General features: G+C 37.0%; 1 protein-coding gene across 7 annotated transcripts in view; it reads left to right on the forward strand.

Moving 5' to 3' along the window:
• Nucleotides 1–15,700, forward strand: part of EXOC6 (exocyst complex component 6) — a 193,197-nt gene that overhangs the window by 39,995 nt on the left and 137,502 nt on the right. For all 7 annotated transcript variants that reach the window (XM_089897936.1, XM_089897932.1, XM_022569330.3 and 4 more), the window contains exons 5-6: nucleotides 184–229; nucleotides 4,499–4,703. In XM_089897936.1, the coding sequence (XP_089754062.1) occupies nucleotides 184–229; nucleotides 4,499–4,703 (251 nt within the window). The remainder of the gene's footprint in view (nucleotides 1–183; nucleotides 230–4,498; nucleotides 4,704–15,700) is intronic.

Consider the following 15,700-nt stretch of genomic DNA (forward strand, 5'->3'; position numbering starts at 1 on the left):
CAATATATGTAGAAATTAAAATGTTTTAATTTAATTGAAGTATAAAATTTTATTTGAAAATATAAGCCTAAATCAAGGTATGGAGAAAATTACTGAATTTATATGTTCTTCCCTGCTTTATTTTCATCTCTCAAAACTTTTTTTCATTTTGAAAGCTAAAATAAGTTATATTTTTTAATGCAGTGCTGGAAATGTACAGTAAGCTGAAAGAACAGATGAGTGCAAAAAGGTGAGTTGTTTTCTTTCCTAATTATTTTTAATAAGAGTTTTTTTTCCTATTACTGAGAGCATAGATAAAATTACTGTAAATTATAGTGAATCATCTGAAGTTTTGCTTTTCTGTGTTTAACTATTCTTTGTTAATGCAATTTGCCCATCAGGATCATTCAGTAAAGCAGTCCTTAGCCATTTATTTGTGGATCCTTGTCCTTTGTAATTGATATCAGAGATTGATAATATTGATGAAGAACAAATAGACAACTGAACAGGAATGAAAAAATATTGATTAACTTAACAACACGTTAACGTTGCACACAATCAAAGGCTAAGTGTGTACTTTGTGAAAGCAAAGCGTGGGTAGTTACATTTTGACAATCTGGACTAGTGTAGTTCATGTTCTCTTTTATAATACATATGAATACATGACAGATGAAAGATAAAGTGATTTAAAGTAGTTTATGAATTGCTGTAGGAGCATTAGATGTAATTATGTTTAAAATGTTTTAAAGATGAACAATTTTAAATTACATAGAAAAATCAGAACGAGATGTGTTTGAAATAGGAAAATAATCATTTCTTCTTGTTTATTAATAACTGCTTAATTATCACATCGCAGTATATGCAAATCTATACTCAGATTTGTGTATGTCCTGCTTCATAGTGCTTTACATTGAATTTTATTGGTCTTTACCAATTGGTACTAATTAGTAGAATGATTTTGTTCCTAACTAATACATGAGCCATAATCTATTCTGAAGGCGTCTTTTATTTTATGTGTATATTATTAATTTATTGTATTTTATCTATCAAAGTTGTACATCCTCATATTTTAAGTACAATAATAGTTAATAGTTCTGTGTGTTTGTTGCAAAAAAAAAAAACAGACATCACCTTCCCTTTTTGCCATTCACCATTCCTCCTTCCTAGGGGCAAAAACCTTTACCTCTTTTAAGAAATTATTTTGGTATTTACATTTATGTCATTAAATAACTAACTTTTACTATTACTTCTCTATTTTTAAGCTTGGAGCATTATATATTTCTTCAGATATTTCATAATCTAATATTTATATCTAAATTTACCCAGTTGTCCCCCAAATGTCTTATATCTTCTTTTCCTTCCTGAAATATTGGTTAGTATTTTTTTGTCCCTGTAATCTAGAATAGTCTTCCCACTTTTCTTTGTTTTTCATGAAAAACAAAGAAAAGGTTAGTTGTCTTGTACACCAGGGCATTTTGGATTTGTTTGATCATTCTCTCATGATTAGATGCAGATTACATGTTTTTGGCATGAGTACAACATAAGTGGTATTGTGTATGACATCAGAAGGTATATGCTATCAGATTATCTCTAGGTTATCCTAAATTTGATCATTTGCTTAAGGGGATGGCTATCAGATCTCTTAAGAAAAGGTATATTTTTCTCTTTGCAATTAATATGTAATCTGTGGGGGGTGATATTTTGAGTCCTGTTTCTTGACAATCTTTCACCCAGTGGTTTTAGGGTTTTTATTTTAGTCACTTATCACATTGGGGTTACAAAATGGTGATTTTTATACTTCTATCATTCCTTTAACATTTGTTAGCTGACTTTTTTATGTAAAGAACTTTTCCTCTTTTAGCTCTTTGTTTTTCTGATTATCACTATGGACTCACAGATTTTTAAAAAATAAATGAGTTATAATCTGTAATTCTCTTTATTCTTTTTGATGCACAAATTGTCCCCATTTTGGCTAGGGGAACCCCTTAAGCCAGTTCCTGTGTCCTCATTTGTCTTTGAGTGCTTTCTTGCTTATCATACAATGAGTGAGATGTTCCAGACTCATGTTGTACTTTTCTTGCCCTAGATCTGGAGCCGTCCTCCAAAGCACAGCTCCTTTTAGTGAGTAATGGTATTTAGAAACTAAGATCTGCATGCTAGGTAGGCTTATTATATAACACACACACACACACACACACACACACACACACACACACCCTATCTTTCATGCCCTCCACCTTCCACGTTTGCCATTGACAAGTTTGAAGTCATTCTGATTTCTCATCCATAGTTTGTGACCCACATTTTCTCTCTTTTAGCATCTTCTCTTTGTCATCTGTGGTCTGTAATTTACTGGTGTGAGCTTTGATGTGGGTGGGTCTGTTTACTTCCATTGTGCTGGGTACTACGTGAACCTACTTTTGTTTTTTAGTGAGTTTATTTTTAAAACTTTTTTTTAGTTTTATAAATTTATTTATTTTTGGCTGCATTGGGTCTTCGTTGCTGTGCGCGGGCTTTCTCTAGTTGCAGCGAGCGGGGGCTACTCTTTGTTGCAGTGCGCGGGCTTCTCATTGTGGTGGCTTCTCTTGTGGAGCACGGGCTCTAGGCACTCGGGCTTCAGCAGTTGTGGCATGTGGGCTCAGTAGTTGTGGCTCGTGGGCTCTACAGCGCAGGCTCAGTAGTCGTGGCACATGGGCTCAGGTACTCCCTGGCATGTGGGATCTTCCTGGATCAGGGATTGAACCCGTGTCCCCTGCATTGGCAGGCGGACTCTTAACCACTGCACCACCAGGGAAGTCCCTCTTTTTCTTCTTTAAAAAAATTATTTTTTTCACACAGATATCAGTGTTTTAAGTCAGGTTGGATGTACCAAGGTCTCTGTTAGTCCAGTGGTTGGGACTCGGAGCTCCCACTGCAGGAGCTTCTTCCCAACCCCGGGCTCGCAAACCAAGATCCTGCAAGCCCCGTGGGGTGGCAAAAAAAAAAGAACAATAACAAAGTAAAAAATAAAATAAGACTAGGAAACTAACAGATATGTTAGAAAGAATGTAAAAATAAAAGTATAGATGAATCAACAACCGGAAGGTACATCAGTACCACAATAGTAAAAAAGAGGAGGGAAAAGGAAAAAAAAAGGGGGGGAGCGAGGCCTGGGATGTGGAGGGCGGGGCCTAAGCAAGGGTGATGGGCGGTGGGTGGGGCCAATGCTCTGGACCCACAGGTCTGGAAAAGGCCCTGGGGACTGTGGGGGGTGGGGCTTAGGCTCAAGGAACAGAAGGTTACCAGGCGTGCACGCCACCCCTGGTCTCAGAGGGCGGGGGACTTCACCTGGGAGCCCAGCAGGCTTCCTGGGCTCCAGTGGTCGGCGCAAACACCCTCCTCTCCTCTCCTGCTCCTCCGTCTTGGAGGGCCCCTCCCAGCTGCCTCTCCTGATCTCCCCAGCCTCCCTCCTATGCCCCCAGGACTTGCGTGGCCTGGATGGGGTTTTGGAGGTGGGGGGACAGGCTTGGGAGCTCAGCAGGCTCCCCGGCCCCAGTGGGCCAGGCGATCGCCCTCTGCCCCTCTCCCACTCCTTCCGGAGAGTCCCTCCCACCTGCATCTCCAGATCTCCCTGGCCTCAGGGGCACCGATCCTGTCTGGCCTCCACTTCTCCTCCCCGCTCAGTCCCCCTACCTCCAACTGGTTCACTCCCATGTCCTTGGGCGTCACAGCCCTGCACCAGTGGCTGGCAGGCGCCCTAGTTGTGGGGAGATGCTAACTCCACGTCTTCCCACACCGCCATCTTCACCAACGCTTTTTTTTTTTTTTTTTTTTTTTTTTTGCGGTACGCGGGCCTCTCACTGCTGTGGCCTCTCCCTCTGCGGAGCACAGGCTCCGGACGCGCAGACTCAACGGCCATGGCTCACGGGCCCAGCCGCTCCGCGGCATGTGGGATCCTCCCGGATCGGGGGACGAACCCGTGTACCCTGCAGGTGGACTCTCAACCACTGCACCACCAGGGAAGCCCTATTAATGGCTTTTTAAATGGTTTTTGTGACACAATATTATTTCTAATTGCCTTAAAGAGTGTAACATTTTCCAAAATATTTTTCTTAAAATATATTTTCCTTTGATTTGATTTAAACCTGTGCCGTGTACTTTTTTGAAGGTAGGGGATGTGGATGGGAGAGATATCATGAAATCATATATCAAATAACTAAATATTCTGATTAAAAATTTTGGAACTATTATACATATATACATTTAAGGTATTGTGATGACTGTGATAATGCTTGTGATGTTATAGATTTCGATGAAATGAAGTAAAGAAGTTGTTTGTTAGTGAATTTTCATCCTGCAACTTTTTCATATGGTTTATAGTTTGTGCTTAGTAAATAGAAATAAATGTTAATTTTATTTATTTTATTTTTACTATAACAATATCCTTTTTGTTGGGAGTGTTGGACTGATTATTTGGACTTACTTGTAAAATAAATGTAATAAGAACTTTTTATAGAGTGTTCTTTTTAACTTCTCGCAGGTATTATTCTGCTCTAAAAACTATGGAACAATTAGAGAATGTGTATTTTCCCCGGGTTAGTCAATACCGGTTTTGTCAGCTAATGATAGAAAATCTTCCTAAGCTCCGTGAAGATATTAAAGAAATCTCCATGTCTGATCTCAAAGACTTTTTGGAAAGCATTCGCAAACATTCTGACAAAATAGGTGGAACAGCAATGAAACAGGTGAGACTAAAAAGTAGAATTTTATTTATTTATTGAAGTATAATTGATTTACAGTGTTGTGCCAATCTCTGCTGTACAGCAGAGTGACTCAGTTTTACACATACATTCTTAAAAAGGAGACTTATAATTTAATGTTAGTTAATAATCTAGGTTATAGAATATACCCAAAGTTTACTTTTTCTACTTACATAAAGTACTTGTTTTTGTTTAGTTTTAGCCTTTTCTTAGCTTTCCTTATTCTTGTTTAGAATGGATTTCATCAGCATTTCTTCTTTTGTTTGCAGTTTTTCCTTATTTAATTAATTATTTAATTAAGTAAAGTTGGTCTAACTTGATTCACCAACTGATCTCTCAGCAATCTTCCCCATGTATGTAGTATCACCTTAACTTTTCAGCAAATTTGGTATAAAATTAGCTAAAAAGAGGCAGCCACAGAGGCAAGTGGGAGCCCTTTTATGCTAAGGTTATAAATTGTTCTCTTTTTAAAGCAACTTGAAAGTATTATCTTTGAATTAACTCCTACAGCTCAGTAACAAAAAGGCAAACAATGGGAGAATATTTGGCAGTTATAAAATTAACGTACCTACCTTTTGAGTCAGCAGTTACTCTCCTAGGTATTTACCAGTGAGAAATGAAAGCACATCCTCACGATGCTCCATGCTCAGCAGCTTTGTTCACAACTAGCCAGAAACTGGAAACAAGCCAAATGGACATCAAAAGGAGACTGGATACACAAATTGTGCTATACTCATGCAATAGAATATTACTTAGCAATAAGAAGGAATGAATTTCTCCCAGACATTATGCTGAGCTACAGAAGCTGGACACAGAAAAGCACACACTTATATCTATTTGCATGCAATTCTAAAGCAGGCAAAACTAATTTAAGGTTAAAAAAAAAAAATCAACACAGTAGCTGCCTCTGGGTGGGGAGATTGCCTGGGAAGGGACACAAGGGAACTTTCTGGGGAGATGGAAGTGTTCTATACCGTGACAAAGTATATCCGCTTGTCAAAATTGTATAGTTAAGATCTGTATATTTTAATGTATGTAAGTCTTATCTGAAAAAAAATTGTAAACAATGCATGGGGTGTTTGTGGAGTGAGTAGGTAAAGACATAGATGAAACAAGGATGTATAAACATTAACTGTTGAAGATAGGTGATGTGAACTTGAGTTCATTATATTTATCTATTTACTTTGTATTTGAAATTTTCAGTAATAAAAAGTTGTTTGTTTGTTTGTTTGTTTTTGCGGTACGCGGGCTTCTCACTGCTGTGGCCTCTCCCGCTGCGGAGCACAAACTCCGGACGCGCAGGCTCAGCGGCCATGGCTCACGGGCCCAGCCGCTCCGCGGCATGTGGGATCCTCCCGGACTGGGGCACGAACCCGCGTCCCCTGCACCGGCAGGTGGACTCCCAACCACTGCGCCACCAGGGAAGCCCAATAGAAAGTTTTAAAATTATTTAAATGAATTAAAACTTAAAGAGTTTGCTTTTAAAACCCCCCAATAATCACAATGTCATAGAAATAAAGCTGTGTTCATCATGCTTTCTAACTCCTGATTTTTTCTCAAGTATTACAGACTACTTTAGAGAAGCTTTTATTTTCTTTTTTTAAAAAATTTAAATTAATTATTTATTTATTTGGTTGCGCCGGGTCTTAGTTCTGGTAGGTGGGCTCCTTAGCTGCGGCTCCAGGGCTCCTTAGTTGCGGCAGGCGGGCTCCTTAGTTGTGGCATGCGAACTCTGAGTTGCGGCATGCATGTGGGATCTAGTTCCCCGACTAGGGATTGAACCTGGGCCCCCTGCATTGGGAGAGTGGAGTCTTATGCACTGTGCCACCTGGGAAGTCCCTCTGTTTTCTTTTTTTTTAAATTGAAGCGTCGTTGGTTTACAGTGTTGTGTTTCTGGGAAGTCCCTCTGTTTTTTTTTTAAATTGCCACCTGGGAAGTCCCTCTGTTTTCTTTTTTTTTAAATTGAAGTGTCGTTGGTTTACAATGTTGTGTTTCTGGTTTACAGCAAAGTGATTTAGTTATACGTATATATATTCTTTTTCGTGTTTTTTTTCCATTATGGTTTATTACAGGATATTGAATACAGTTCCCTGTGCTAAACAGTAGGACCTTGTTGTTTATCTATGTTATATATAGTAGTTTGTATCTGCTAATTCCAAACTCCTAATTTATCTCTCCCTCACCCCCGTTCCCCTTTGGTAACTCTAAGTTTGTTTTCTGTGTTTATGAGTCTGTTTCTGTTTTGTAAATAAATTCATTTGTATCATATTTTATATTCCACTTATAAGTGATGTTGTATGGTATTTGTCTCTTTCTTACTTTCTTCACTTAGTATGATAATCCTTAGGTCCATCCATGTTGCTGCAAATAGAATTAATTCATTCTTTTTATGGCTGAGTAGTATTCCATTATATATATACACCACATGTTCTTTATCCCTTCATCTGTTGATGTACATTTAGGTTGCTTCCATGTCTTTGCTATCATAAACAGTGCTGCTGTGAACATTGGGGTGCGTGTATCTTTTCGAATTAAGAGTTTTCTGTGGATATGGCCCAGGTATGGGATTGCTGGATGTTATGGCAACTCTATTTTTAGTTTTTTAAGGAACCTCCATACTTCTTTTTCCATAGTGGCTGTATCAATTTGTGTTCCCACCAACGGTGTAGGAGGGTTCCCTTTTCTCTACACCCTCTCCAGCATTTATCATTTGTAGACTTTTTAATGATGGCCGTTCTGACTGGTGTGAGGTGATACCTCATTGTAGTTTTGATTTGCATTTCTCTAATAATTAGCAGTGTTGAGCATCTTTTCATGTGCCTATTGGCCATCTGTATGTCTTCTTTGGAGAAATGTCTGTTTAGGTCTTCTGGCCATTTTTTGATTAGGTTGTCTGTTCATTTTTCTAATTAAAGAAATATGTCTGTATCAGATTGTTGCCACAGCAGAGGAAATTAAAATTCAGCATATGAAGTTTCTTCCTATTTTAACTTCTAAAGGATTGCCTATAAATCAGATAATCTCCATTATATTTCTATTAATTGTTTCAGCTTTACACAGTATTATATTCTATGTTAATTTGCCTTGTTAATAGATTGTTTTACTTTGAGGATGCATTGAGTTTGAAAATTCTTTACCAGGATGAATTTACTTTAAAAAATGAAAACAATGTACAATAATGTAGGACTTGTGAGGATATACGATAATGTTTTTTAAAAGTTGTCTCATTTTTAAAAAAATTTGTAGTTAAGTGTTTCTTACCTGTAGATGGACTATAGCAGATTTTCTTTTCTTTCTTTTCTTTTTTTTACTTTTCTCATTGTTTTATTATTTTTTTTTAAATTTTAAGTTTTTTATTGAAGTATAGTTGATGTACAATGTTATATAAGTTACAGGTTTACAATATAGTGATTCACAATTTTTAAAGGTTATACTTCATTTATAGTTGCTTTAAAGTATTGGCTCTATTCCACATGTTGTACAATATATCCTTGTAGCTTATTTTATACCTCATAGTTTGTACCTCTTAATCCCATACCCCTATATTGCCCCTCCCTCTTCCCTCTCCCCACTGGTAACCACTAGTTTGTTCTCTGTATCTGTGAATCTGCTTCTTTTTTGTTATATTCATTAGTTTGTTGTATTTTTTAGATTCTATGTGTAAGTGGTATCATACAGTATTTGTCTTTCTCTGAATTCTTTCACTTAGCATAATGCCCTCCAAGTCCATTCATGTTGCTGCAAATGGCAAAATTTCATTCTTTTTTATGGTTGAGTAGTATTGCATTGTGTGTGTGTGTGTGTGTGTGTGCGTGTGCATCTATATCTCACATCTTCTTTATCCATTCATCTGTGTATTGGACACTTAGGTTACTTTCATATCTTGGGAATTGTAAACGATGCTGCTATGAACATTGGGGTTTATGTATCATTTCTAATTAGTGTTTTTGTTTTTGCTTTTGGATGTATACCCAGGAGTGGAATTGCTGGGTCATAGGGTAGCTCTATTTTTTAGTTTTTTGGGAAACCTCCATACTATTTTCCACAGCGGATGCATCAATTTACATTCCCATCAACAGTTAATGAGGGTTTCCTTTTCTCCATATAGCAGATTTGATTTTCAAATTATTTTGATAGTTATCTCTTGTTAAGATTAGTTAAATACTTGGTTGACAAAAATTCTTTTTGTTGTTGTTGTTTTTTGGCCACGCTGAGTAGCTTGTGGGATCTTAGTTCCCTGACCAGGGATCAAACCCAGGCCCTGGTAGTGAGAGTACTGAGTATTAACCACTGGACCTCCAGGAAATTCCCCAAAATATCTTGATTTGCTGTAAATAAGAAGAAGCTACTAAGCTAAACCACACTTTTTGCCTCTCTTTTCTATGAAAGCTAGGCCTGGGGCTATTTTCCCTACCATTGGGATGGGGGGAGTATGGTTAGTTGTGGGTGGTGTTATAGGAACAGAAATAGTAGAAATGTAGGCCAGCGAGTTAGAGTTTGAACATCACATTAGTAGCCTGGAAAAAATAAATATTAAGAAAGTGTAAGAGAGTAATATTTGAAGCCAAGTTCAGGAAAAGAATCCAGAGATTTTGAATCTAGGTAATATGATTATTCCAGAGAACTATATAGGTTAAGAAAGCCCCGGTAGAACCAAAAGACTGGATATTAACTCACTGTTAAGGTAGAATAAAGTGTGGGGTTTCATAGTTTTCCTCTGAAGAGATCATCCTTCTCCTCCACTGCTGACACTTCAACAATTCAAGATGCTCACAGGACTGCTGGTACAGTTTATGCTAAAATGGGAGTCAGAGAAGCAATTGATTCTTCCCATAGCACCTCCCATTATTCTCAGGATCTTAAGTCTTCCTGAGTGATTGCCTCTGATCAGTGAATGTTCTTCCCCACTGGTGAGCTCTTCAACTTTATGTTCTTGCCTTCAGTATCTTGCCTTCTTGTTTTCAGTACTTTTTCTCCTACATCTGGATAAGGAATTATGTGTATGCCATGGGGATAAAAAACATAATCACGTGGAAGATTTTTCAGTGTGAAGATGTGAACAGTAGTTTAAAGTTCATGTTCCATTATACATTTTAATTAAGAGTTTCATTATTAAATTTATTCTCTCTGACCTGTTTTTTGTAGACTGGTTTTGGACTTTTTCTGCCTAGGCAGTCCACCAAATCATGGGCTCTAGGACTTAAGGTTTATGATAATTTCTTGCTGGGCAGGAATAGACTCTTCCTGGTTCACCACTATTTTTTTTTTTTTTTTTTGTATAAACAGTCACGCTCCCTACCTCTGCAACCAAAAGACAGATGTTTTATACAGAAACCTTTCCTAATCATCTGTCTGTAGGGGTTTTTTCCTTACAATGTTTCCTTTAGAAGGTGTCTCCCACAAAACTGAGAGGTTAGAGAGTTTTCTTCTGGTGGAACAACTAGAGTCCTTAAGATCTGATAAGAAAATTTGTGCTTTGTTCAATTTTGGTTTCCCTTCTTGCACCCATTTAATATCTTGTGGGTTTTTTTGAGCATTGGAAGCCTTCTGGAGTTTCTCATAAAGTGTCATCACTTTGTCAGAATCACAGTTTGGTTCTGGAATCTCCTTAGGTGACATAAATGGAAACCTTGTACTTTGCTAAGTAGCTCCCTCCCTTGGAGGTTCTCTGTATCTTGTGTTTAATTCTATGATCTCATGTCCCATTTATGGATTTGCTTGTTATGTATTCACTCGAATGTCCTATAGGAACTTCAAACTTAGCATTTCTGAAAGTAACCTCATTATCTTCTCACTAAATCTGTGTTTTCTGTATTTCCTATCTCAGATAGCAGTATCTCCTATTTTCACAAGCCAGAAACTGGGGAGTACTTTAGACTTTTCAGGAGTATTTATGCTCTATGTAGTTTGTTACAAAGTCCTACTTAGTAACTATCTGTAGATTCTGTATCCTCTGCTGTACATACCCGGACTGTTGTTATATCAAATTAATTATTCTTCTTATCTCTAGTCTTTTCTCCTTTTGCTTATTATCCTAAAATTCAACTTTAACCACATCACTCACTCTTCAGTGATTCCCAGTTACTCTTTACCTAAGCTCAGATTCCTCAGCATGAAACAAAAGCGTCATCTCTGGATACTCCCTCTTCCTGTGTGCTACAGAAGTACACATCTCATAAACTTTTGACTACACTGGTTGTTTCCTCTACCTAGAATGCCTTCCATTCTTCTAAATTTTCCAGTCTGATGAATTACTGCTTTTTTGCCCCCCAAAAGCTGACTTAAGTATCACTTCATCTGTAAAATCTACCTTCCTCTGTCTCACTACTACTAGCAAGAGATGGTCTCTTCCTCCTCAGTGCATATGTCTGTTGTACTTTTCACACTACATTATAATTGCATATTTTGTGTTTTTAACTGGACAGTGAGTTTTTAAAGTGAGGGGATATATCCTATTTATTTTTACCTTCCTGAGATCTAGCACTGTGCCTAGCATGAGATGCAAAGAAGTTTTTTTTTTGAAGGAATTTAGAGCTGAGCTTTAGCTTCTCTAGGGAGAATTTTTTAAAGTAAAAGGCAGACTTGCATTTGTAGTGGGTTTTTTTTCCTCATTCTAATGTGATAGATGAATCCACTATGAGTAGTGTGATGCTTAATTAGTCATTAAATACCTAAAGTTCATAGTCTCAGTTAACATTTTCATATTATATCCCCTGGCACACCTTTTAATAGTGTTCTTTAGGGGAAAATGGGACTAAATGGTCAAATAAGTTTTGGAAACCTGGGTTAAATAAAGTTAAGCATATTTCTTATGAATTGTAAATCCCCTGGAAGGGAGGTAAAGTACGTAATATTTATCTTACTTATTTGAGCATAGAACCCTTTTTTCAAGGAGTATCTGTTGATAATGTGTGAAATGTTAGTTTTGTACATAACACTGTTTGGAAGCAGTGTTCTAAATAAATAATTTTTTACTCTGAAAACCAAAAATCATAGACAAAATAAGTTTGGGCGCAGAGGGAGAAAGGGAATTCTGATTTTTTTTTCAGTGAGTAGGTTAATAATGGTAATGGAGGAGAAGGGATAATGATTTTCTTAAGTACAAGCCTCTGGAGCCAGCCTTTAGGTCTAGGTGAGGGCAGAGCTAGATTTCTGTGGTTTGCATTGTCTGATTACTTGGGATTAGAAAGGTCTGATTAGCAGTAGTGTATTCTTCAGAGAAAATTCACCCTAAAGAGGCAGTGGGTAAACTTTCTACATGCTAACAGAACAGAGTAGCTACAATCTGACCTATCACAACAGAGGGAATGTTCCACTAGTAAAATCCTGGAATTAAGCCTATGTTTTTTTCAATCTCTGATAATGAAGTTCTGATAGTGAAGTATCACTAAGATGCGTAAAAAAAAATAAGGCTTCTCAACTTATTAATCTGTATAAATGTTCATTTTTGTCAATAATTAAGTCAGTTGTGGGATAACAGCTTCTGCATTCCTAGTCTTCACAAGCTGTGGTCATTTTCTGTGGAAAATAAAATAAGCTTGCAACTTGATACCATAGTTCCTTCTGTGAGGTTAGTAGACATTTTTCTCTACAAATAATCCATTGGAGTTAAGGCAGCATATTTTTATGTATGTTCCTGTATGTATCATATCTTTTAAAATTTTCTAGTGTTTTTAAATTAATGTATTTGGTTTTCCTCTTAAAAAACAACTAGTGGTAATTGTTTTGTAAAACCTTGACAGTGCTCCAAACCAAAAGTCATTAAAATAATTGAATCATTATTCGACCTGAATCACTCAAAGGAAGAGGAGTATACTCATTGGTAATTGATATAAAGCTTAACTCTAGGATGCAAAACAAAGTCTAAATAATGGAACTATTAGACATAGACTTTAATATTAATTAATTAATATTGGCGTGGCCAGAAAGTTCATTCGGGTTTTTCCATAAGATGTTATGGAAAAACCCAAATGAACTTTTTGACCAACCCAGTGTATTCAAGGAATTATAAGGCAAGATTGAGAACTTGGAGATCATTGGAAACCATAAAGTGAATCATCTGGAGATTCTAAAACTGAAAATATATTAACAAATTAAGAACTCATCGTATAGGAGGCAGAACATATTAGACACAGCTGAAGAAAGAATTAATGAACCAGAAGATGGGTCAGAGGAAAATATCCAAATTGAATCTCAGAAAGACAAAAGAATGGAAAGTACAGGAAAGAGTTTAGACACATGGGGTAAGGTGAAAAGGTTTAATGTATATGTAATTATAGTCCCAGAAGGAGAAAAGAGAGAATAGGGCATAAAAAATATGGACAGACCTTGAAGCCACAAAAGTGCTATGAATTCTAAGCAGAAGAAGTACAAACCCATATTTAGGCATATAATAGTAAAATACTGAAAACTAACAAAGAAAAAATTTAAAACAGCCAGAGGAAAAAATGTATTATCTTCAAAAGGACAATAATAATATCAGTCAATAGCTGACTTCTCAGCAGAATCAGTGGAAGCCAAAACACAGTGAAAAGTATATCTGAAGTGCTGATAAGCCTTATGCGTCAACCTAGAATTCTGTACCTAGCTAAAATCTTTTAGAAATGAAGGTGAAAGGAAGGTATTTTTCAGATAAATAAAAACCTAGAGAATTTTTTTTAGCAGACCTGCACTAAAGGAAATATTAGTGTTTTCAGACATAAAATCATCCCAGTTAGAAGGCCAGAGATGCAGAAGTAAATAGAAAGGGCAACTATTTGGGATAAAACTACATATCTATTGGCTGTATGAAACAAAATCATCTTATAAGGTTTATGTATGTATAGAATTAACAGTGTGAAACAACAACCGTACTTAAGTTGGGAGGGGAATTGATATGAGTTTTAAAAACTGTTAAATTATGCTGCTTTCAGAAGACATATCTTACGTATAAACATATAGAGAGGTTGAAAGCAAAAGGATGGAAGAGTTGTATCATGAAAAGATTAACCAAGAGAAAGCTGATGTATGTACATTAATATTAAAGTAGGCTTTAAGACAAAAAGCTTAAGAAAGAGTAACATTTCATAGTGATAAAAGGTTCAGTTCATCAGGAAAATAAACAATTCTAAATTTATTTCTATCTAATAACATAGTCTCAAAATATATAAAGGCAAAAATTGTCAGAATTAAAAGGAGAAATAGACATCTTGACAATCATAATAGATTTCAACACTCCTCTCAGTAACTACTAGAGCCAATAGATATAGTAAGGATTTAGTCCTTTAAAATAATGATTAGCAACCCTGACCTAATTGAAACATGTAACACTGTATCTCTTGATTTCAGAATATACATTTTTTTTTTTTTTTTCGGTACGCGGGCCTCTCACTGTTGTGGCCTCTCCCGTTCCGGAGCACAGGCTCCGGATGCGCAGGCTCAGTGGCCATGGCTCACGGGCCCAGCCGCCCCGCAGCATGTGGGATCTTCCCAGACTGGGGCACGAACCCGTGTCCCCTGCATCGGCAGGCAGACTCTCAATCACTGCACCACCAGGGAAGCCCCAGAATATACATTTTTAAAGAACATTTATCAAAATTGATTATGTTTTGGTCCATAGAGGAAATGTCAATACATTTCAGAGGATTGAAATAATACGGAACATATTATCTGGCCACATTGGAATTATTCCTGAAACTGGTAATAAATAGATAAGTAGAAAATCCCTATATATTTGGAAATTAAGAAATAAAATTCTAAATAACCCATGGGTCAAAGAAGAAACTCATTTGAAACCAGAAAATATTTTGAATTATAATGAAAATGTGATATATGAAAAACTTGTAGGATATGATAAAAGTCAAATTTAGGGGAAATTTGTAGGCTTAAATTTATAAATTAGGAAAGAAAGGCAGAAATCAATGATCCTAAGTATCCATTTCAAGAAGTTAGAGAAACAGTAGCAAGTTAAACTCAATGAAAGTAGAAGTATTGATGTGACACAAAAAGCACAGGCAACATAAACAAAAATAAGTGGAATTACATCTAACTCAAAAGCTTCTGCATAGCAAAGGAAACAGAGTGAAAAGACAACCTACGGAATGGAAGAAAATACTTGCAAACTGTATATCTGATTAGGGGTTAGTCTCCCAAATATGTAAGGAAATCATACAACTTAATAGCAAAAAACAAAACAAAACTAATCACCTGATTAAAAAGTGAGCTAGGGATTTGAAAAGACATTTCTCCAAAGGAGACATAAAAGTGGCCAACAGATATATGAAAAGATGCTAAACTTTATTAACCATTAGGGAAATGCAAATCAAAATCACAATGGGATGTCACTTTACACCTCTCAAGATGGCTATTATCAAAAAAACAAAAGATAGCAAGTGTTGGTAAGGATGTAGAGAAATTAGAACTCTTGCAAAATGTTGGCGGGAATGCATAATGGTGTAGCTGCTATGGAAAACAGTATGGAGGTTCCTCAAAAAGTTAACAATGGGGACTTCCCTGGTGGCGCAGTGGTTAAGAATCTGCCTACCAATGCAGGGGACATGGGTTTGAGCCCTGGTCCAGGAAGATCCCACATGCCACAAAGCAACTAAGCCCGTGTGCCACAACTGCTAAGCCTGCGCTCTAGAGCTCACGAACCACAACTACTGAGCCTGCATGCCACAACTACTGAAGCCCACGCGCCTAGAGCCTGCGCTCCGCAACAAGAGAGGCCACCACAGTGAGAAGCCCGAGCACCGCATCCAAGAGCACTGCTCGCCACAACTAGAGCAAGTCCATGCGCAGCAATGAAGACCCAACACAACCCAAAAAAATTAAAAATAAATCAACTAATTAAAAAAAAAGTTAACAATGGAGCTATCATATGTTCTACTATGGGTATTTATCCAAAAAACCTGAAATCGGGGTCTTGACGAATATTAGCACTCCCATGCTCTTTGCAGCATTATTCACAATATCTAAGATGTGGAAACAATGTAAACATCCAT

The sequence above is a fragment of the Delphinapterus leucas genome, chromosome 16 (assembly GCF_059928025.1).
Source record: "Delphinapterus leucas isolate spDelLeu-1000000601 "Yukka" chromosome 16, BTC_Dleu_Yukka2, whole genome shotgun sequence".
Classification (NCBI taxonomy): Eukaryota; Metazoa; Chordata; class Mammalia; order Artiodactyla; family Monodontidae; genus Delphinapterus; species Delphinapterus leucas.